This window comes from Camellia sinensis, chromosome 1 (assembly GCF_055761805.1).
Source record: "Camellia sinensis isolate YWXY chromosome 1, ASM5576180v1, whole genome shotgun sequence".
NCBI lineage: Eukaryota > Viridiplantae > Streptophyta > Magnoliopsida > Ericales > Theaceae > Camellia > Camellia sinensis.
Genome location: NC_138961.1, coordinates 163,529,301 through 163,553,633, shown reverse-complemented (window position 1 = coordinate 163,553,633; position 24,333 = coordinate 163,529,301). Strand labels below are relative to the sequence as shown.

Here is a 24,333-nt window from a genome sequence, read left to right as displayed (position 1 = left end):
TATGAAACGTGAAAGATGAAATTCATTAAATCAATATATTAACGATACATGAGATTTTATTAAAAATTCAGGTGCGAAATTGAAGCACCATATTATCATTGAAGTTAAATTTAAAATATTGAAATTATTTGTGGCTTGGAGGCATAATTGAGGGTGTAAATGGTTCAACTTGATCAAGATTGTGGAAAAGATGAGCTTCGAAACAAACTTTTCGATTTTATTAATTGAAGAACCGAAACACAAGCATGTTACAATAAGTTTTGATGGTTTTGTTTTCAACTTTTAGCGATAGTTTGAAAATTTTGTAACAGAAAAAACGTCATTAATTCTAAGTTTTAGCGAAGATTTATAAAAATCATAATAAAATAAAGTCATTAATTATCAATTTTTAACGACATATGTAGAAAATTGTCACAAAAAAAACAGCCCCGCTACAGAGCCCGAAAGCCCCGGCTCGAATTTGAAAAGGAAGAAGAAGGAGAAGCAGAATTGGAGGGACCATCAAAATCGGGCTGGAGGCAGAGGCGGAGGCGGGGCTGCGATGCGATGATCGGCCGATGAGCTGCGACGATCGGCCGACGAGCTGCGACGAGCGACGAGTTGCGACGATCGGCCGACGAGCGACGAGCTGCGACGACTCTCTCTTGCCTCTCGCCTCTGTTTCTCTCTCTCGCCTCTGTTTCTCTTCTCCTGTGTTCAAAACGAAGAAGAAGAAGAAGAAAAGAAAGAAAATGAAGAAAAAAAAAAAATTTTGAAACCCAAAACGACGTCGTTTTGGGTTTCGAACAGAATTCGAGCCACTGATTTCGGGCCCTCAAACATTTTTTCAAAAAAAATATTTTTAGCTACAATTTTATTATGACTTATTTTCAATAGGACTTGATGAAAATTAAATCCAATTATTATGATCTATTAGTAGTTTATAATCCTAAATTTTTAATTTTATCAATTTAAATCATAATATTTTTATTTGATTTCAATTTAAATCATTTGCCTATTTTTATTAAGTAAAATTAATTTTAAAATTTGGTATTTTAAACTTTTAAACTTAAAAAACAAATGATGTTTTAAATATACACCTACATAAATTTAATGACTAAATAACTTTTTTCTGTCAATTTTACTTATAAGTGATTGGTTTAAATTGAAAAAAAAAAATCAAAAAATTAAAAATCTTAATTGATAAGATTAAAAATTTTAGATTTATTTTATTATAACGGATTGTTTTTATAATTTTTCCTAATTTTTTTTTGGGAGTTTTTTCAGTAAATCCATTATCTAAGAATGTTGTTCCATAAAACCCATAGTGTTTTATAATATTCCATTAGGTCCATTTCATACAAAAAGATCAAAAAAGCCCTCAAAAAAACACACGCCCCTCTCTCTCTCTCTCTTTGAATCTAATAACCGTCTCTCTTCCCCTCTCTATTCTTGCGCAGGAAATCACGCACAGTACCTCTACAGTCCAGAAATCCAAAACCATATTCCACATCGCCTCAACGGCCAGAAGACTGTATTCCTTCCATCGTTGCATCGTCGCATCGCCTCATCATCTTCTCCGTCATCCCTACGCCGAAAAGACTGTCTTCGTTCCATCGTCACATCGTCTCATCATCTTCTTCGTCGTTCGTACGCCCAGAAAACTGTATACATTCCTTCGTCGCATCGTCCCTTCGTCTCAACATCTTTGTCGTCAAAATGGGCAAAAAACGTAAGCATTCTACTCATTCGTGTATTTAAACCGTAAACCTCTTTATCAACAACCAACATTGTGAACTTTTACAAATATTCCCTTTTCCTATGCATACAATATATAGGAGTCCATATTGTTCATACCCTAACATTTATTCTAAACCCCTCAATCGTAATCCCTAATTTTATTGATTTTTGCAGTAAAAAACATTACAGTTGCCATTACATTGTGTTCACAACTGTCAACATTCGAAAATGTTTTGGTTGTAGTTGTTGTTATTGAAATCTGTGAACATTCACATTGATTGAAAATGGTTTGATAATCAAATTATTCCAGATGTTATTCGGTTGTTGTTCAATGCTGTGAACATTCACATGGTTTCAAAAATGTTTTGGCCAATTCTTTTTTGTTGCTGTTGATAATAGATGTGAACATTTACATTGAGTTAAAATGTTTGAGTAATCAGGTATTAATGGTGTTGTTGTTGTATGCTGTGAAAATTCACATGCATTGACACTCTTTGGCTAATTCTGTTGTTGTTCTTGTTGTTGAAAGGTGTGAACATTCACATTGCCTGAAAATTGTAGAACAATCAGATATTATTGGTTTATTTTGTTCTAGGTTGTGAACATTCGCATTGCCTGAAAATTTTAGGAGATTCAGATATTATTGGTGCTGTTGTTCTATGCTGTCAACATTCACATTGCCTAGAAATTTTAAGAGAGTCAGATATTATTGGTGTTGTTGTTCTACGCTGTGAACATTCACATTGCCTGAAAGTTTTAGTTCAATCAGATATTATTGGTGCTTTTGCTCTAGGCTGTGAACATTCACATTGCCTGAAAAATTTTAGGTGAGTCAGATATTATTGGTGCTGTTGTTCTATGCTGTCAACATTCACATTGCCTGGAAATTTTGGGATAGTCAGATATTGTTGGTGCTGTAGTTCTAGGCTACGAACATTCACATTGCTTGAAAATTTTAGGAGAGTCAGATGTTATTGGTGCTGTTGTTCTATGCTGTGAACATTCACATTGCCTGAAAATTGTAGGACAATCAGATATTATTGGTGCTGTTCTTATATGGTGTGAACATTCACACTGCCTGAAAATTTTGAGACAATCAGATATTATTGGTGCTGTTGTTCTATGCTGTGAACATTCACATGGATTGAAAAATATTGGGCCAATGAGTAGGGATATTTTGATTCTTTTCCCCCTATTGCAAATGTTTGCCTTGTTGGTATTGTTGATTGTTAATGGTGATCCAATAAGTTGATCCATCATTTTATATGTTTGTGTTAACATCCACATGTTCTTCAATGGTGTTCATGGTTGTATAAAAATGCATTGTTTTCCACACACTGACACGATATGTACATTGTGTTTGTGCTGACACAGTCAAAATACACATTCATGTACATATGTGAATGTTCACAACCACACACAAACTCTGGTGATTCACACCCACGCACACAACTGTGAACATGCACATCAGTGGAAATGCTGTGAATGTTCACATCTGTTCTACTATGCTAATCACATGAGCCTTCACTTAATTTTTTTTAAATGCTCCATTTTGCAGATGTCGCACAAAAGAAAACCGCAAAGAGAAAAAGAGATGAGTACCATGTGAAGGAAGAAACCCCACAAACAAATACTTGCACCAATGTCGACATGCGCCATGTGAACTACAGATCTAATATGACCGGACTGGTCAAATTAATGAAAACCACCAAGTTCACAGAAGCACAGCTTCGGTGCCTTCAACAAACACCTTTTTGGAATTTGTTTGATGCATTGAGAAACAATCAGATCGACCTTGACAAATGCATGAAGTATGATGATGTTGTTGTGCATGTACTACAAATGTACCAAGCTTCAAAAGATGCCTTCTACATTGGGGAGAAGAAGATGAACATACACAACAGCGACATCAAACTGATTCTTGGTGTGGACTGTGGCAACAAGCCGATGGGCATATCATATAGTGCGAAACCAAAGACTGGCATTGTAAACAAAAGATGCAAAAACGTCAGCCGATTGACTTCAAAATGGATACGCACCCTTTTGACCGAGGCATTGAAAGGCAAAAAGAAAGATGACAACGAAGAAGTTGCCCGACTAGTGTGCATGTATGCTTGCCAAAAGCTTTTTTTCTCAACAAGCGGAGAGACAATAGGATGGGGCTACTACGCACATATGGTCCCATTGGAAAGCATGCAAGAATATGATTGGGCCAAGCAAATTAGGACAATGTTGACATCGTCTATTTCCCAAAATGACAAAAATCCAGCAAAAGTCACCGGCTGTGTCATGTTATTGATGGTAAGTACCCATGTTGTCAAATAATAACATTCACATGTCCTCCAGTGTTGTTCATCTAAGCCAACTGTGAACATTGACATCTGCACCACTGATGTGAATGTCCGTAGGCAATTATATTTCACAGATGTGAATGTTCACATCTGAATCACTGATGCGAATGTCCACATTCACTCATAATATACTACTGTGAATGTTTACAACACTGCTCCATAGGCAATTATGTTTCACTAATGTGAATGTTCACATCTGAAGCACTGATGTGAATGATCACATTCACTCATAACATACTACTGTGCATGTTCACAACAGTGCCACATCACTTATGTTTCACAGATGTGAATGTTCACATTTGAATCACTGATGTGAATGATGACATTCACTCATAACATACTACTGTGAATGTTCACAACAGTGCCACATCACTCACGTTTCACAGATGTGAATGTTCACATCTGAACCACTGATGTGAATGTTCACATTCAATGATAATGTACTACTGGGATGTTCACAACAATGCCACTGTGATTAATATTCACATAGGTTGCCATTACTATGCAAATGCTAAATAACAATATGTGTTTCTTGTTTTATTGAAGTACTGGTTGTGTGAGCACACAACCATCCTACAACCTCACAGACCCAATGCTTTTCCTCGCTATGTGAAGTGGGATCTGACTGCTTTACAGAAGAAGATGAAAACCACTTCTTTAGCTGATTTGGGTTTTAATGAGGTAGGGTCTTCAACTACTGATCAAAACATTCACATTATAACAGCAACCAAATATATACGTTAAGTAACATATTTTTTCCATTTTCAGGTTAATGCCGGTGAACTCTTTGCAACCCCAACAGAATTACAAAAGTTCAAGCGTAAAACATTAAAGGTGAAGCCTGAAATTTATGAACCAGCCAGAACATCTGCCAACCTTTCTGACATCAAGGGAGAACAACACAATGGCAGCAACTCCCATTTTTCTGGGGATGGAGTGGAGCTGAAGGACAGTAATGAGGACATTCACATTCCATTTAGCAGCCAACATTATGACAGAGCTATTGTAATACCAAACACAAACCAACCTGATATCATTGATGTGCTTATCCAAGAAAATCGGAAGGCTTGGGGCGTCATAAGGCAATGGGAAGCAAAGTACAAACACCTTCAATTTTCATGGAGTTAAGGGCAAGAGTCATAGCTGCTCTTGAACATAAATTGTTTAACCAGTCCAGCTCGCCCAACGTGAATATCGAAATAAAGAAGTGCATGGAGCAGAAGGATAAAGAAATCAAACGCTTAACGCAGCTGGTCATCGACTTAGAATGCGATAAAACAATTCTTCAGGATCTTTACGATGACCAGTCAGTCCACATTGTCACACAGGCTATGGCAGAAAAACAACCCCCTAGCCCAATGCAACACAATATCAGCCCACCTTCTAAGGTCAAGCGTATAAAGGAAAAAGATCGCAAAGAACATCGCTTGCCTGACTTCCAGTACCCAGACTTACCTGGCCAAAAGCAGCCCCATCCAGTCGAAATGGTTGAAGATGTGGAGAAACATCCACCAGCGAAGTAGCCAAAAAAATTATCCTTGACCAACAAGTTCAAAGTCTGGACCAAGATGTCCAAACAAGACAAACAAAAGGTCCAAGCTTTACAAAAAAATGGAGGCACTGAGTAAGTGACTGTACAAGCATCCAATGTTAACATTCACATTCCGTAATAGTCTATACTTGTAACAACCCTCATACTGTTCACCGACTTATGACTGATTGATTACCGATAACCATCGATTACCGTTAAACTGAATTGATTATGACTGATAATTGAACTGATTAAAGTACTGAACTGACTGACTGAAATTGGAAACCGAATTGATTGAGTATGTGTTAGCTAAATTGCATTCTATCTGTTTAACTGTATGATTATCTGTTCATGCTTATATGTTTAAACTGCTAATTGAAGGCCTTATCGGCGGCCGAATTAGAAACCGATTGATGTTCCATGACCCTCGTAATTAATGTGATTTTATGGTGTATTCACCTGAAAACTGATTAGGTATGATTAAATTAGATTAAAATAAGCTAATTAAAGAGTTTGACGTAATTACACTTTTGCCATCTAGTGGGCCTTTGTTTACTCATATTTGAAGCCTTAGCCTTGCATTACAAAACATTTCCTCAGCCATATTTTGAGCACACCACCGAGCTAGAGAGAGAGGAAGTGAGAGCCTTGAGTTCACTTGTAGAATTGTTTGGAAATTGAAGAAATTGTTGAGGAGATTGGATATTTGAGCTCCCATCTTGAGCTACAAGACTAGAGGTAGCTCCATTGTCTTCTTGTTCATGTTTTGAGTTGATTGTTGCATGGTCCATGTTAGATTGTGGAGCTAAGTCATGATTTGGGTCATTAATGGTGAATTGAAGCTCATTTCATGCATGCATGTTTGAATTAATGAGTTTTGAGTTGAATTCATGGTATAATGGTGCATGCATGTTTATAATTTTGTGGTACCCCATGAGTTCATCTTGTTTTTGAAGGTTTAAGCTCTTTTGAAACAGCATTAAAGCTTTGAAAATGATTTAAGATCATGCATGTCATGTTTGAGGATTGTTCTTGGAAAATGGTTTGAAATTGGGTTTGGATGAAACACCCTTGGGCTTTGATTTCTCAAATTGAGCTTTAAATCATGTTATTCTATGTGTCTATAAACATTTTTCAGAAAATGAGCCCAAGAGGTCGAGTTTTGATGCATTTGAGTGTGAGTTTGAGCTTGGAGGTGCAATCTGGGTTTTCTAGATTTCGCACTTCCGCTCGAGCGGGGTAAGTTCCGCTCGAGCGTGGAATCCAAGCATCCAGCATCTCTCTGCACTGTTCTGCAGTACGCTCGAGCGGAGGATTGGGCGCTCGAGCGGAGTCATATCTCATGCTCGAGCGGGCGTCGAGCGGAGATTTCACCCATCCAGTACTTTTATGTACGCTCGAGCGGGAAAGTTTACGCTCGAGCGTGTACCTTTGTTGCATTACCGCTCGAGCGGGGAAACCTGCGCTCGAGCGGAACTCTGTTTTTCTGAAATGCTTTTAAATGTACATCTGTGCATCCTCATCCCATTCTAGGCATTCTTAGGCCTAGTTTAAGACATCTTATTGAGGATATAGATGTAGAACACACCGAGGCCCTCGGGATTAAGTTATTATATTTCCCAACTGTGTAGCTTAGTGTGTTCAACCTGTGAACTGTGTAGGGTTGGCGACTGGGGAGACACGCTCTAGCATACTGTAGCCCAAACTCTGTGAGTAACAATTGTGTAAAGATATGTTCAACTGATATCTTTTGAATACTGAACTGAACTGTTTACTGAACTGAACTGTTTACTGAACTGGTATTACTGAATGAATGTATGTCCTTTATTTCTGAACTGTACTGTGGCATCCTTAGTACCTACTGTTTACTGTTACTGTTACTGTTACAGAGATCTCTGTCGGTTCCCTCGTGGAGCCACTACTGTTTACTGACTGATGGCCATCATTACTGTTCGGTCTTTTAAGACCTACTGTTACTGTTATGCTAACGGATGTACCACATATGACTGTTTACTGTACTGAACAACTGAAATGCTGATTGAATTGAACTGTTTTCATTACCGTAAGGACATTCATTCTAAACCTCTTTACGCATTATGTTATTCACTGGGCTTTAGCTCACTGTTTATATATATATGTAGGTGCTCAGCCACCAGATCGGAGCTAGGAGCGTGGGTTAGACTCCAGTCTTGTCAAGCCAGCCTTTGTGCCTCACTGCGAGGTTCCGAGTTGCCATGCTATGGCTTTGGGGTGTTTTGTTTGTTTTCCCCCCGTCTGTCTCCATACTGTTTGGATTACTGTATAGACCGTCTCAGTCACTAACTGTACTGTTATCAAGGGAGTAGGTCCCTGTACTGTGTGACTGTAAATTTTGTATAGACTGTACTGTTTGTGTATGTATGAATGCATGAAAAATCTTTTTGGCATACAGACTGTCACAGCTCATTGGACATTGTTTAATTACTGTATTGGCTTCCGCCAGGCCCTGTACTCTGTTTTACTGTATTACTGTTAAGCAGGCCTTCGGTAATCTCGGATTACTGGCCAGTTACGGTGCTAAACCCATAGGGCCGGGTTTGGGTTGTGACAGAGTGGTATCAGAGCGATACTTACCACGAGTTATACCGCACACACGTGTCCAAATGAGCTATAGGGTGTCCTAGAAAAGTGATTAGGGCATCTCATGAGCATGATAAGTGTGTGGTTATGTTATGACTGAATACATGCTAATGCGGTAAACTGTTAAACAAATGACTGCTTATGTTTAAAACTGTTATAACTGCTTATAGTGAAATGGACAATGCAAATGAACCTGAGTCCTCATCTACTGAGGCAAGAATGGAAAGAATGGAAAGAATGATGGAACTGATAACTGCTAGACTTGAACAACAACCGAACCAACTGCCCCCACCTCCTCCTCCTCCGGTACAGCCGGAGCCTAATGTGAATGTGAATGATGGGGATATTATTGCTCTGACCCAGAAGTTCAGCAAAATGAAACCGCCATCCTTTCAGGGAGGCCTTGAACCGTTAAAAGCTGAAGCTTGGGTTCTGGAAACAGAGAAACTATTTGAAGTGTTTCCGTGCTCAGAAGCGAACAAAGTATTGTTAGCTACCTTCACCCTACAAAAAGAGGCTAGAAGGTGGTGGATGTTGATCCGTGATACAAATGCTGTCATGACTTGGGCTCAGTTCAAGGAGTCCTTCTTTGAAAAGTACTTCCCACAGTGTGTCAGGGATAGGAAAGTGACTGAATTCAAACAACTGAAACAGGGCACCACGTCGGTTGCCGAATATGAAACCAAATTTACTGAACTTGCCAGATATGCACCACACATGGTGGACACTGAATATAAGAAGGCCAGGAAATTTGAAGGTGGCCTTAATGTTGCAATTCTTGACCGAATAAATGTGTTGAAACTACCGACTTTTGTGGGTGTTCTCGACCGGGCATTGATGGCCGAGTCGAACATTGCAGCAGTGAAACAATCTGAAACACCAACAACCGAATGGCATGGTAAAAGGCAGGGTTTCAAATTCAAGAAAGGCAAGCACAACCCAGCCAACAAGAAACAGAATACGGGGTCGACAACTAGCCCCAGCCAAGGGAGTGGGTTCATACCACCCGTCCTGAGTGTGGCAAGAAGCACAAGGGTGTCTGCTACAGAATATCTGGAGCCTGTTACAGGTGTGGCAAGGTGGGCCACATGGTTAAAGACTGTCCCTCTGCTCCGCAAGTTAGTAGCAAAGCTGCACCAAGCGCAGCAGCATCAACTGTAGCACCAAAGCCTAACCCCAGAGCTACCGGGAAAGAGCCCATGAGGCAGGGCTGAGTGTTCGCCCTAGTACCGGGAGACGTCCAGAATACCGAGACCGTTGTGTCAGGTATTCTCTCTATTTGTACTCAAAATGCATATGTACTGATTGATTCGGGGTCTACGCATTCATATGTATCGCATGCTTTCTCACGGAAATTGAATAGACCCTTAGAACCTATGAACTATCTGCTAGCCGTATCATCACCCGTAGGAGGGTCCATGACATGTGCTTATATGTACCCCGCATGTGAAATCATGGTTGGGGATATGCATCTGTTTATTGATTTACTACCCTTGAACATTGATCATTTTGATGTAATATTGGGGATGGATTGGTTACAAAAATATCATGCCACTATTGACTGTGTGACCAAGCAAGTTGTTTTCCGTCCACCTAGTTTGCCTGAATTCGTGTTTAATGGGAGTGGAGTAGTACCTCCTCCGTATTTGATTTCGTCAGTGAAAGCTGTTAAATTAATTAGAAAAGGGTGTAAAGGATATCTGTGTTCTGTACTGACTGTGGCTACTGATAATAGTGATACAACTGATGTGAATTGTATTCCTATAGTCAGGGAATTCCCAGATGTATTTCCAGATGATCTGCCAGGGGATTTGATTGACAGGGAAATTGAATTTACCGTTGATGTGATTCTGGGTACACAGCCGATATCGAAAGCTCCTTACAGAATGGCCCCAACTGAACTGAAAGAACTGAAAGTGCAACTGCAGGAACTGTTGGACAAGAAGTTTATCAGGCCTAGCACTTCGCCATGGGGTGCGCCTGTTTTGTTTGTAAAGAAGAAAGACGGCTCACTGAGACTGTGCATTGACTATCGTGAACTGAATAAGATAACTGTAAAGAATAAATACCCATTACCGCGTATTGATGACCTGTTTGACCAGTTACAGGGTGCCCAAGTGTTTTCTAAGATTGATCTCAGATCGGGGTATCATCAACTGAAGGTTAAACCGGAAGACATTGATAAAACTGCTTTCAGAACGAGGTATGGACATTACGAATTTTTGGTTATGCCTTTTGGAGTCACGAATGCCCCCGCTGCTTTTATGGACCTCATGAACAGAATTTTTAAACCATACCTTGATGACTTTATTGTTGTATTTATCGATGACATATTGATTTACTCCAAAAGTATAGAACAGCATGAACATCATCTGAGACTTGCCCTACAAACCTTAAGAGAACAGAAACTGTATGCTAAACTGTCTAAATGTGAATTTTGGCTTGACCATGTTATGTTTCTGGGGCATGTTGTTAGCAAAAATGGAATTTCTGTTGATCCGCAGAAAATTGAAGCTGTAGTGAACTGGCCTAGACCGACAAATGTGACTGAAGTCCGAAGCTTTTTGGGACTGGCTGGATATTACAGAAGATTTGTCAAAGATTTCTCCAAAATTGCCCTACCATTGACTCAGTTAACTCAGAAGGGGACATCATTTGACTGGACTGACCAAAGAGAATCTGCTTTTCAGGAGTTGAAAACTCGATTAGTGACTGCACCGGTTCTTACCTTACCTTCAGGTACGGATGGTTATACTGTATTTAGTGATGCTTCTCATAAGGGTTTGGGATGTGTTTTAATGCAGAATGGGAGAGTAATTGCCTATGCTTCCCGTCAACTGAGACCGCATGAAAAGAACTACCCGACCCATGATCTGAAACTTGCTGCAGTAGTATTTGCACTGAAAATCTGGCGTCACTATCTGTACGGGGTGACATGTGAAGTATACACCGACCACAAGAGTTTAAAGTATTTCTTCACACAGAAAGAACTGAACATGAGACAGCGGAGATGGCTGGAACTGATTAAAGACTATGACCTACAGATATTGTACCATCCGGGAAAAGCCAATACCGTTGTCGATGCATTGAGCCGGAAATCGATTGGAAACTTAGCCTGTTTGCTTACAGGACAGAAAGAGTTGCTTTGTGTCACGACCCAAACCCGGCCCTATGGGTTTAGCACCGTAACCGGCCAGTAATCCGAGATTACCGAAGGCCTGCTTAACAGTAATACAGTAAAACAGAGTACAGGGCCTGGCGGAAGCCAATACAGTAATTAAATAATGTCCAATGAGCTGTGACAGTCTGTATGCCAAAAAGATTTTTCATGCATTCATACATACACAAACAGTACAGTCTATACAAAATTTACAGTCACATAGTACAGGGACCTACTCCCTTGATAACAGTACAGTTAGTAACTGAGACGGTCTATACAGTAATCCAAACAGTATGGAGACAGACGGGGGGAAAACAAACAAAACACCCCAAAGCCATAGCATGGCAACTCGGAACCTCGCAGTGAGGCACAAAGGCTGGCTTGACAAAACTGGAGTCTAACCCACGCTCCTAGCTCCGATCTGGTGGCTGAGCACCTACATATATATATAAACAGTGAGCTAAAGCCCAGTGAATAACATAATGCGTAAAGAGGTTTAGAATGAATGTCCTTACGGTAATGAAAACAGTTCAATTCAATCAGCATTTCAGTTGTTCAGTACAGTAAACAGTCATATGTGGTACATCCGTTAGCATAGCAGTAACAGTAGGTCTTAAAAGACCGAACAGTAATGATGGCCATCAGTCAGTAAACAGTAGTGGCTCCACGAGGGAACCGACAGAGATCTCTGTAACAGTAACAGTAACAGTAAACAGTAGGTACTAAGGATGCCACAGTACAATTCAGAAATAAAGGACATACATTCATTCAGTAATACCAGTTCAGTAAACAGTTCAGTTCAGTAAACAATTCAGTTCAGTATTCAAAAGATATCAGTTGAACATATCTTTACACAATTGTTACTCACAGAGTTTGGGCTACAGTATGCTAGAGCGTGTCTCCCCAGTCGCCAACCCTACACAGTTCACAGGTTGAACACACTAAGCTACACAGTTGGGAAATATAATAACTTAATCCCGAGGGCCTCGGTGTGTTCTACATCTATATCCTCAATAAGATGTCTTAAACTAGGCCTAAGAATGCCTAGAATGGAATGAGGATGCACAGATGTACATTTAAAAACATTTTCAGAAAAACAGAGTTCCGCTCGAGGGCAGGTTTCCCCGCTCGAGCGGTAATGCAACAAAAGTACACGCTCGAGCGTAAACTTCCCGCTCGAGCGTACTGTAAAAGTACTGGATGGGTGAAATCTCCGCTCGACGCCCGCTCGAGCGTGAGATATGACTCCGCTCGAGCGCCCAATCCTCCGCTCGAGTGTACTGCAGAACAGTGCAGAGAGATGCTGGATGCTCGGATTCCACGCTCGAGCGAAACTTACCCCGCTCGAGCGGAAGTGCGAAATCTGGAAAACCCAGATTGCACCTCCAAGCTCAAACTCACACTCAAATGCATCAAAACTCGACCTCTTGGGCTCATTTTCTGAAAAATGTTTATAAACACATAGAATAACATGGTTCAAGCTCAATTTTGAGAAATCAAGGCCCAAGGGTGTTTTATTCAAACCCAATTTCAAACCATTTTCCAAGAACAATCCTCAAACATGACATGCATGATCTTAAATCATTTTCAAAGCTTTAATGCTGTTTCAAAAGAGCTTAAACCTTCAAAAACAAGATGAACTCATGGGGTACCACAAAATTATAAACATGCATGCACCATTATACCATGAATTCAACTCAAAACTCATTAATTCAAACATGCATGCATGAAATGAGCTTCAATTCACCATTAATGACCCAAATCATGACTTAGCTCTACAATCTAACATGGACCATGCAACAATCAACTCAAAACATGAACAAGAAGACAATGGAGCTACCTTTAGTCTTGTAGTTCAAGAAGGGAGCTCAAATATGCAATCTCCTTAACGATTTCTTCAATTTCCAAACAATTCTACAAGTGAACTCAAGGCTCTCACTTCCTCTCTCTCTAGCTCGGTGGTGTGCTCAAAATATGGCTGAGGAAATGTTTTGTAATGCAAGGCTAAGGCTTCAAATATGAGTAAACAAAGGCCCACTAGATGGCAAAAGTGTAATTACGTCAAACTCTTTAATTAGCTTATTTTAATCTAATTTAATCATACCTAATCAGTTTTCAAGTGAATACACCATAAAATCACATTAATTACGACGGTCATGGAACATCAATCGGTTTCTAATTCGGCCGCCGATAAGGCCTTCAATTAGCAGTTTAAACATGTAAGCATGAACAGATCATCATACGGTCAAACAGATAGAATGCAATTTAACTAACATATACTCAATCAATTCGGTTTCCAATTTCAGTCAGTCAGTTCAGTACTTTAATCAGTTCAATTATCAGTCATAATCAATTCAGTTTAACGGTAATCGATGGTTATCGGTAATCAATCAGTCATAAGTCGGTGAACAGTATGAGGGTTGTTACACTTTGTGACCTTGAAAAATCTGAAATCGAAATTGTTTTGAGAGAACAAGGTGGAACCTTAGCTGCTATTTCTGCTCAACCGGCACTGATTGAAGAAATTAAAGAGAAACAGCAACTGGATGACTTCTTGAAGAAGATCATCGAAGAAAGAGAATCTAAACCGAGACCGGGATTCAAATTTGATAATAATGTACTGAAATTTCAAGAAAGACTGTGTGTACCAAATGATACTGAACTGAAAAGAAGAGTTCTGCAAGAAGGCCACAATTCGAAATTGTCTATCCATCCGGGGAATACGAAAATGTACCAAGATCTGAAACATAATTTCTGGTGGCCGGGAATGAATAAAGAAATTGCTGATTTTGTATCCAAATGTCTTCATTGCCAACAGGTCAAAGCCGAACATCAACGACCTGCCGGACTATTGCAACCCTTGCCCATACCAGAATGGAAATGGGAGCATATCACGATGGATTTTATCGTTGGATTGCCTCGCTCCAGAAAAGGTATGGATTCAATTTGGGTTATTGTTGATAGATTAACCAAATCTGCTCACTTCTTACCTGTCAAGACAATCTATAATGCAGACAAATTGGCTGTTATCTATATTGATGAGATTGTAAGACTGCATGGAGTGCCTGTGTCTATTGTTTCTGACAGGGATTCGAAGTTTACATCGAGGTTTTGGCAAAGCCTACAGACTGCACTGGGTACCGAACTGAGGCTGAGTAGTGCCTATCATCCTCAGACAGATGGACAGTCAGAAAGGACCATCCAAACTCTGGAGGATTTACTGAGAATGTGTGTCCTTGATTTTCAGGGAGATTGGGAAAGTCATCTGCCATTAGTTGAATTCGCCTACAACAACAGTTACCATTCGAGTATTGGTATGGCGCCTTTCGAGGCATTGTATGGCAGGAAATGTAGATCTCCGATCTGCTGGGCAGAAGTTGGAGATGGGCCTTTGCTTGGGCCCGAGACTGTGTATGAAACAACTGAAAAAGTGAAACTGATACAGCAAAGACTGAAAACTGCACAGAGTAGACAGAAAAGTTATGTAGATGTCAGAAGACGGGACAGAGAGTATGAAGTGGGTGATCACGTTTTTGTGAAAGTGACACCAATGAAAGGCCAGACTCGTTTTGGAGTCAAAGGCAAGTTAGCGCCGAGATATGTCGAACCGTATGAGATTATTGAGAAAATCAATCCGGTGGCGTATCTAGTTGCGCTTCCTCCTGAAATGGAACACATGCATAATGTTTTCCACATTTCTATGTTAAGAGATTATCTCCGGGATCCCTTCCATGTAATAGAGCCTACCCACGTAGTGTTGAGTGATGACTACACTTACGAGGAACGGCCTATACAGATTGTAAACAGACGAATCAAGAAACTGAGGAACAAAGAGATCCCGTTAGTGAAAGTTGACTGGCAAAACGACGGTGGCGTGTATGCCACTTGGGAAAGGGAAGATGACATGGCCAAACGATATCCTGAACTGTTTCCACTGAATCCTGTTTTCTTCCAGAATGAAGGTAACTCGAGTTTAGAGGACTAAACTCTTTATAAGGAGGGGAGACTGTAACAACCCTCATACTGTTCACCGACTTATGACTGATTGATTACCGATAACCATCGATTACTGTTAAACTGAATTGATTATGACTGATAATTGAACTGATTAAAGTACTGAACTGACTGACTGAAATTGAAAACCGAATTGATTGAGTATGTGTTAGCTAAATTGCATTCTATCTGTTTAACTGTATGATTATCTGTTCATGCTTATATGTTTAAACTGCTAATTGAAGGCCTTATCGGCGGCCGAATTAGAAACCGATTGATGTTCCATGACCCTCGTAATTAATGTGATTTTATGGTGTATTCACCTGAAAACTGATTAGGTATGATTAAATTAGATTAAAATAAGCTAATTAAAGAGTTTGACGTAATTACACTTTTGCCATCTAGTGGGCCTTTGTTTACTCATATTTGAAGCCTTAGCCTTGCATTACAAAACATTTCCTCAGCCATATTTTGAGCACACCACCGAGCTAGAGAGAGAGGAAGTGAGAGCCTTGAGTTCACTTGTAGAATTGTTTGGAAATTGAAGAAATTGTTGAGGAGATTGGATATTTGAGCTCCCATCTTGAGCTACAAGACTAGAGGTAGCTCCATTGTCTTCTTGTTCATGTTTTGAGTTGATTGTTGCATGGTCCATGTTAGATTGTGGAGCTAAGTCATGATTTGGGTCATTAATGGTGAATTGAAGCTCATTTCATGCATGCATGTTTGAATTAATGAGTTTTGAGTTGAATTCATGGTATAATGGTGCATGCATGTTTATAATTTTGTGGTACCCCATGAGTTCATCTTGTTTTTGAAGGTTTAAGCTCTTTTGAAACAGCATTAAAGCTTTGAAAATGATTTAAGATCATGCATGTCATGTTTGAGGATTGTTCTTGGAAAATGGTTTGAAATTGGGTTTGGATGAAACACCCTTGGGCTTTGATTTCTCAAATTGAGCTTTAAATCATGTTATTCTATGTGTCTATAAACATTTTTCAGAAAATGAGCCCAAGAGGTCGAGTTTTGATGCATTTGAGTGTGAGTTTGAGCTTGGAGGTGCAATCTGGGTTTTCTAGATTTCGTACTTCCACTCGAGCGAGGTAAGTTCCGCTCGAGCGTGGAATCCAAGCATCCAGCATCTCTCTGCACTGTTCTGCAGTACGCTCGAGCAGAGGATTGGGCGCTCGAGCGGAGTCATATCTCACGCTCGAGCGGGCGTCGAGCGGAGATTTCACCCATCCAGTACTTTTATGTACGCTCGAGCGGGAAAGTTTACGCTCGAGCGTGTACCTTTGTTGCATTACCGCTCGAGCGGGGAAACCTGCGCTCGAGCGGAACTCTGTTTTTCTGAAATGCTTTTAAATGTACATCTGTGCATCCTCATCCCATTCTAGGCATTCTTAGGCCTAGTTTAAGACATCTTATTGAGGATATAGATGTAGAACACACCGAGGCCCTCGGGATTAAGTTATTATATTTACCAACTGTGTAGCTTAGTGTGTTCAACCTGTGAACTGTGTAGGGTTGGCGACTGGGGAGACACGCTCTAGCATACTGTAGCCCAAACTCTGTGAGTAACAATTGTGTAAAGATATGTTCAACTGATATCTTTTGAATACTGAACTGAACTGTTTACTGAACTGTTATTACTGAATGAATGTATGTCCTTTATTTCTGAACTGTACTGTGGCATCCTTAGTACCTACTGTTTACTGTTACTGTTACTGTTACAGAGATCTCTGTCGGTTCCCTCGTGGAGCCACTACTGTTTACTGACTGATGGCCATCATTACTGTTCGGTCTTTTAAGACCTACTGTTACTGTTATGCTAACAGATGTACCACATATGACTGTTTACTGTACTGAACAACTGAAATGCTGATTGAATTGAACTGTTTTCATTACCGTAAGGACATTCATTCTAAACCTCTTTACGCATTATGTTATTCACTGGGCTTTAGCTCACTGTTTATATATATATGTAGGTGCTCAGCCACCAGATCGGAGCTAGGAGCGTGGGTTAGACTCCAGTCTTGTCAAGCCAGCCTTTGTGCCTCACTGCGAGGTTCCGAGTTGCCATGCTATGGCTTTGGGGTGTTTTGTTTGTTTTCCCCCCGTCTGTCTCCATACTGTTTGGATTACTGTATAGACCGTCTCAGTTACTAACTGTACTGTTATCAAGGGAGTAGGTCCTTGTACTGTGTGACTGTAAATTTTGTATAGACTGTACTGTTTGTGTATGTATGAATGCATGAAAAATCTTTTTGGCATACAGACTGTCACAGCTCATTAGACATTGTTTAATTACTGTATTGGCTTCCGCCAGGCCCTGTACTCTGTTTTACTGTATTACTGTTAAGCAGGCCTTCGGTAATCTCGGATTACTGGCCGGTTACGGTGCTAAACCCATAGGGCCGGGTTTGGGTCGTGACAATACTCATCACTGTGTTCAATTTTTTTGGTTTGTTCAGATCTGTGCAATGTAAATATTTACATTGGTTTGTTCATAATGCACAGGCTGCTGGTGTGGAAAGGAGATTCAAAGGCTACACATGTGTATTTTGATGACATTGTCAACCTTGTCAAGGAGGAATCAATACACAGCAATGTATGCCATTACAAATATAATTCACTCTTCATGCATATGCACACACAAACACACGCACACTCACAGCCACAAAATCTATATAATATGACCTCATGTTTGTGCAGCTCATAGATGCATATGCTGAACTGTTGCATGAACAACAAGAGGTGGTTAACCCAATTTCGGATGAAGCCTCATTGATTTTCACGAGCATGTGTTTGGTAAAATCTATCATTCCATTATTTGTAATGTGAATATGAAACTTCACAGTCCATTAATTATTTGTCAAATGTGTACAGAAAGTGATACGAAAGTACCATCCTCGCAAAAGGAGTAAACACATTGATACACATGTCAAAAACTACCAAGAAGAGAGATACCTACTATTTCCATTGCATCATGAGTACCACTGGACGATAGTTGTGTATGATGCTAAAGACAATTTGTGGAGGCATTACAACTCATTGCGCCCAAGAACAAGCATACATGACCCGCATATCGACCAAGCACAGGAAGTTGTAAGTGGCTATTTTTCAACACAAACATGACTTGTTCTCATGCATTAAATAACTGTACACACACATATGTTTGTTGGTGCCTAATTTGAAATTCCATACATAGAGGAAGTACATTGAGCATGTTGTGAGCGTTATTGGCGAGTCATCACCGCTATACAGTAAGTTAGCAGGCCAAAATCCAACACAACCAACCAAAAGTGTTGATGTCTGTCCTCAGCAAGGCGACGACTCGTAAGCCTCACTACATTTTTTTCAAATCCTCCATAACCATTATGCAAATATTCATGTCAACTGCTAATCAAAACCATTTCGCATTTACAGAGTGGACTGCGGGCCTGCAATATGTTACATCATGCGAGCGCACATATATCATGAAGAAATTGTGGGCAGCCTCAGTGGTTCAGAATGGTGTGGACTACGAGATTTGTTAGTGCATAGTTTTTTGAATCATAAGAAATCAGAGCTTCATTAAAACCTATAGGTGGGGGGTGTCCACCTACAAACTAACCAACTGTCGATTTGAATGTTAATATGGAATGCGTTGATATTTTGACACAACAACTGATTGTAAAACAGTGACACAACATCTGTTAATAGAAAAAAGCCAGTTGCGAATTTTGAACTACTTTTGGTGGTGTTATGTTTTACAGATGTGAATGTTCACAGTTGTACCACTAATGTGAATGTTCACATTCACTTACGATATCCATACTGTTGTGTTGTTATGAGTGTAATTTCTGCGAATGTTTGAACTTGACTGTTCTATAATACACATACTTTGTGCAGGAGTGTACACTTGGTCTACATGACATAATTACGGATCACATACACATATGTGAATATTCACATTTGTTCTTGCTCATAACAGTTGTAAATGTCATTCTTCTCTGGCAAATGTGAACATTCACTTATGATATTCATATGCACTAATGTTTACAGATGTGACTGTTCACAGTTGCAACACTGATGTGAATGTTCAAACTCACTTATGATATTCATAATGCCGTGTTGTGATGAGCATATTTGATGCAATTTTTGGAACCAGATTTTTATGTAATACACATACTTTGTGCAGGAATGTACACAATGTTTGCAAGACATCATTACGGGTAACATGAACAGGTGTGAATATTCACATTTCTTTCCATTCATAACAGTTGTGCATGTTCACACCATGTCAATCTTCATGCATGTGAAAGTTCACATCACAGCTTATATTCATGTCAACATTGGCAACAATAAGGTAAAAAAGTTCAACCCATGTGCAAGTTTTCACATAATATGATTCGTTTACGTAAGTGTGAATGTCCACATCATGTATTTATCATTACAACTTTAACAAACTATCAGTTTCATATACAAAAAAAGAAAATGAAAAAGCACAAATGAAATACTAAGTTTGCCAAACCATTATTTTGCTTGCCAACACAACACAATCTTATTTCAGAAATGAATATAAGAATCCAATGTGCAACACAACGTTGAAATGAAAAATGTACATCCTATATCGGCTCCTTGCATGACTTCTGATTATGGCTCCCCAGCTTATCAGATCTCCTGCACCTTATTTGCTTCAGTTTCTCACCCCTTGATGGGATCTTATTCTTTTTCGGCCTTCCGGGTGGTCTTTTCACAGTTGGCGGATATATAGTGAAGTCCATGGGATCAAAAGGCGGCTTCTACACCGATGGTATAGGGAATATGGCACCCGAATACGTTGCACGATATGTCTATACATGAAAGTAATGTTCCACACAATCATTGAGATTGTAACGGTTCTTCTGAATAGCAACAACAACATGGGAATCCGTTGATTTGCCATTTAAAGCACGAACATGTACGCCTCGCAACATCAACAGTAACAGATGGTATCGAATGGACTTCAAACACATTCTCATTGGCTTTGCTAACTTGCCAACACCTGCTGTCATTGAACGAATCCATAAGCCTTGTTTCGAATGTAGGACAAATAAGCTCATTCCATTTGTTTGCTTGGTCACGCCGTGCAGACATTTGCCGCATCAACTGAGTACGAATTGTGTCCACCAATTGAGTGATAGGAAGATTACGCGCTTCTTTAATCCAGTTATTAAATGACTCCGCCGCATTGGAAGTTATTTCCCTATAACGCATGCCCTTGCACAATATCACAAACATTTTACAATACGAAAGTTAACAGGTCTGAACATTCACGTTGACTGATGTGAACATTAACATCATTCGCAGTGAACATTAACATTAACTTACACAATGCACAGTTGTGAACACTAACATCAACTTAAATGAGAGAATGATGTGAATGTTAACAACAGCAAAATATGACAACAGATGTGAACATTCACATCATTCAAATCAGTCATCATTATCAGATGTGAACATTCACATCATTGACATTGAACATGAAACACAATTGGAAGATTTTTACAATTCTTAACTGATAATTCACATCGCTACCATTCTGACTTAACAAATGGAACACTTTAAAAAACTATTATTACCTGAAGTATGAATTTGCCCAGTGCTCAGGTGCCAAGTCCTTGAAAAAATCATGTGCTCATTGTTTACCCTCCTCTTTTAATTTTGCAAGCTTTTCATGGAACCCTACCACAGTTGGCTCATAAGCATAATCACCCAAACTACTTACTAGGTGATCCCTGAAGCCATTATCAATTCCTTTCATCCGGTCTCTTAAATTGCTCTTCAAGTTTTGTAAGCAATAGCCGTGATGAGCCGATGGGAACACCTTCGGCATAGCTTCTAACAGGCCAAGATTACGATCCGAAATAAAAGTAATCTAGCGCTTACCATCAACAACCTTCCCAAGTTCATGCAAGAACCACGACCAATTCGCCGTGGTCTCCGAATCAACAATCGCAAATGCAACAGGAAACAGACCTACAACACAACACCAATACGCAACTATTCACAATATTCCAAAATGAATAGAAAACAATATAAACGAAACAGGTCATGTGAATGTTTATATCTACATTGCCCTATTACTATTGTTATTTCTGGATTCAAGTTCATAAACAACAATGATGTGAACATTCACATTAACGACCATTAATAATTCATTTTTGATTGTTCAGCAATTGATAATGTGAACATTCACAGTACTGTTCATTAATGGATCAACTGACAGTAGTATACATTGATGTGAATGTGAATGTTCACGTTACTGTCATTAGCAGGCACAGATGTATAATAATGTGAACGGATCAGTGTATAATAATGTGAATGTTCACATTACTGTCATTAGCACACACAGATGTGAACATTCACATCAGTGTATACTAATGTCAATGTTCACATTACTTATAATTTCTCAATCACTCATTTGTCCATACTATGCATGTCAATGTGAATATTGACATGAATATACAGGTAAAAAAAATACTAACCATTGTTTCCGTCTTTCGCCGTTGCCGCAAGTAGCTGACCTTTGTACTTTCCTTTGAGGAATGTTCCATCCAAGAATAATAAAGGCCGACAAGAATTGAACCCAGAAATACACATAGCGAATGACACAAAGAAACGACGAAACTGTTGACTACTTGCATCATAGTCAATATTGACATAACTCCCCGAATTGTACCGCATCACAGCATCCGAATACCACCGCAGCTGGTCAAACGATAATGAGTGATCTCCATGAATACCAGCCTTTGCTTTCTCCACAGCCAACCATACAACATGGTAACTCACATCTAGCCCATAATCCCTCTTCAAAATAGTCACAACATCACGCGGCCGAGTCAACGACTTGTTCCTCACAATTTCAGATATGATCCGAACTAACTCACGAATTCTTCGATGTTCAGACATCCGTACCACAAGTATGCACATCACTAAAACTCTTGATGTAGAAAAAATCATTTGCTCGCTGTGCTCTACAATGTATAGCCCACAAGCAGCCCCTCTCCTCCCGCATCGCACACACAGCAGTAACTCTTGTTGTCTCGTTCTTCACGTATGTAAACTGAAACCCACATTGGATGGCATACTTACATAAAACGTCACGAAATTCTTGTGCACCTCCAACAAACCGTTGTCCCACATGCGTAATACCATTTGCCCAAGGGGCTAACAACAATACTTTCTCCTTATGGTGACAAAATCTCTGTAGTGCATCAATTTCTTCCTCAACCCCCACACGCACCAATCCCAAACTAGTTGACTGACCAATACCACTTTTCAACTCAACCACAACTTCTACATGTTGTACCCCCATTGATTTAGCAAGCAGTAACATGTTCTGAAATTCTTCCTCATTGTCCAAATCACACTTACTAATCCCAGGTAGTTTACAGAACAATGAAATAGAACCAGCAGTCAACTCATCCCATTTCTCACACAAACACTCCACCAAACGAGAATAACACATTGCACGGGTAACATTTATTACAGTTGTACTGCAACCATATGTACACACCAACAGCATAAAGGTATCCATCTCCTATAAAAACACAAAAACACAACAATGAACAGTAATAAAAATCAATATGAAAATTCACATTGTGCAAAAAATAGATGACTACGCGTACAGTTCAAGTGCTAAATCCATAATTCACAATACGAAGATGTGAACATTCACATTAATATTAACAACATGTCAACATTAAGCAAACATCAAAGTAAAATGAGAAAATCAACAATCTTCACATAATATTAACAAGATGTGAACATTTACATTGACACAGACACTCTGAATTATATGACACACACAGAGCCTCATTCAGCAAACATCAATTTTAAATGAGAACATCCACATTCTTCACATATTCCACATTAACAAAATGTGAACATTCACATTGATATATATACTGATAATCAAACCATCCACAGAGAGCCTCATTATGCATACATCAAAGTAAAATGAGAACTACACATTTAATCAAAATTGACATGAAAAATCACATTGTGCAAAAAAAAAAAATGACTACGTGTACAGTTCAAGTGCTAAATCCATAATTCACAATACGAAGATGTGAACATTCACATTGATATTAACAAGATGCCAAAATTGCAAACATCAAAGTAAAAATGAGAACATCAACAAACTTCACATAATATTAACAAAATCTGAACATTTACATTGACACATACACTCTGAATTATATCACACACACCGAGTCTCATTAAGCAAACATCAATTTAAAATGAGAACATCCACATTCTTCACATAATCCACATTAACAAAATGTGAACATTCACATTGACATATATATTGATAATCAAATCATCTACAGAGATCCTCATTACGCATACGTCCAAGTAAAATGAGAACTAACACTGTTCTTCACGCAATATGAATGAACTCCCCTTCACAGGACCACGTAAAAAGCATATAATTGAAAAACCAGAGCATCCAATTCATATCAATCCAAAAACAGAGCATCTGATCCATCATACAAATGAAACCATAAACTGAACATGTATTCATAATCAAATTGATACTAACCTTAATCATGCAATCCTACAATCCTCCAGAAAGTCGAAAACAACTGATTCGAACTACTTATAGTCTGAAAAATTTGACAGTCGAACACCTACCTCTTCGTCGTCTTCACTCGCAAACCACAGAACCAGACTACAACACCAAGAATGAAACCCTAGCACAACCAATCCTTGGAACGAGTATGCAAAACATAAACGTATCTCTTGGAATTGGATTGATGAAGAAAAACGTAAAATAGAAACTGCCAAACTGAATCAGCGAGGAAACAACCACGTAATATTTAAATACGTATTAATATATATGGGGGCAAAATAGTCCAAGTAAATATATTAAATTAGAAAAATGGACCTTATGAAATAAAAAGAAAGTTTATGGGACTAATCAGGTTATA

The 24,333-nt window shown here is 39.2% G+C and overlaps 1 protein-coding gene across 1 annotated transcript; it reads right to left on the bottom strand.

Annotated features, from left to right (window-relative positions):
• Nucleotides 1-21,275: 21,275 nt before the first annotated feature.
• On the bottom strand, nt 21,276-22,309 carry LOC145820556 (uncharacterized). The gene is made up of 2 exons (XM_082916613.1): nt 21,886-22,309; nt 21,276-21,376 (listed from the first exon to the last, which is right to left on the bottom strand). Exons 1-2 carry the CDS (start codon nt 22,307-22,309, stop codon nt 21,276-21,278), a joined length of 525 nt encoding a protein of 174 aa, XP_082772739.1.
• Between the last annotated feature and the right edge of the window lie 2,024 nt (nt 22,310-24,333).

What these genes read in the sequence shown, in the direction of transcription:
- LOC145820556 (XM_082916613.1), bottom strand. Translation starts at nt 22,309, where the DNA reads ATGTCTGAACATCGAAGAATTCGTGAGTTAGTTCGGATCATATCTGAA. An exon ending in GGCGAAAGACGGAAACAATG is followed by an intron (nt 21,377 to 21,885) that starts GTTAGTATTTTT and finishes GTTGTGTTGTAG; the next exon opens with GTCTGTTTCCTGTTGCATTT.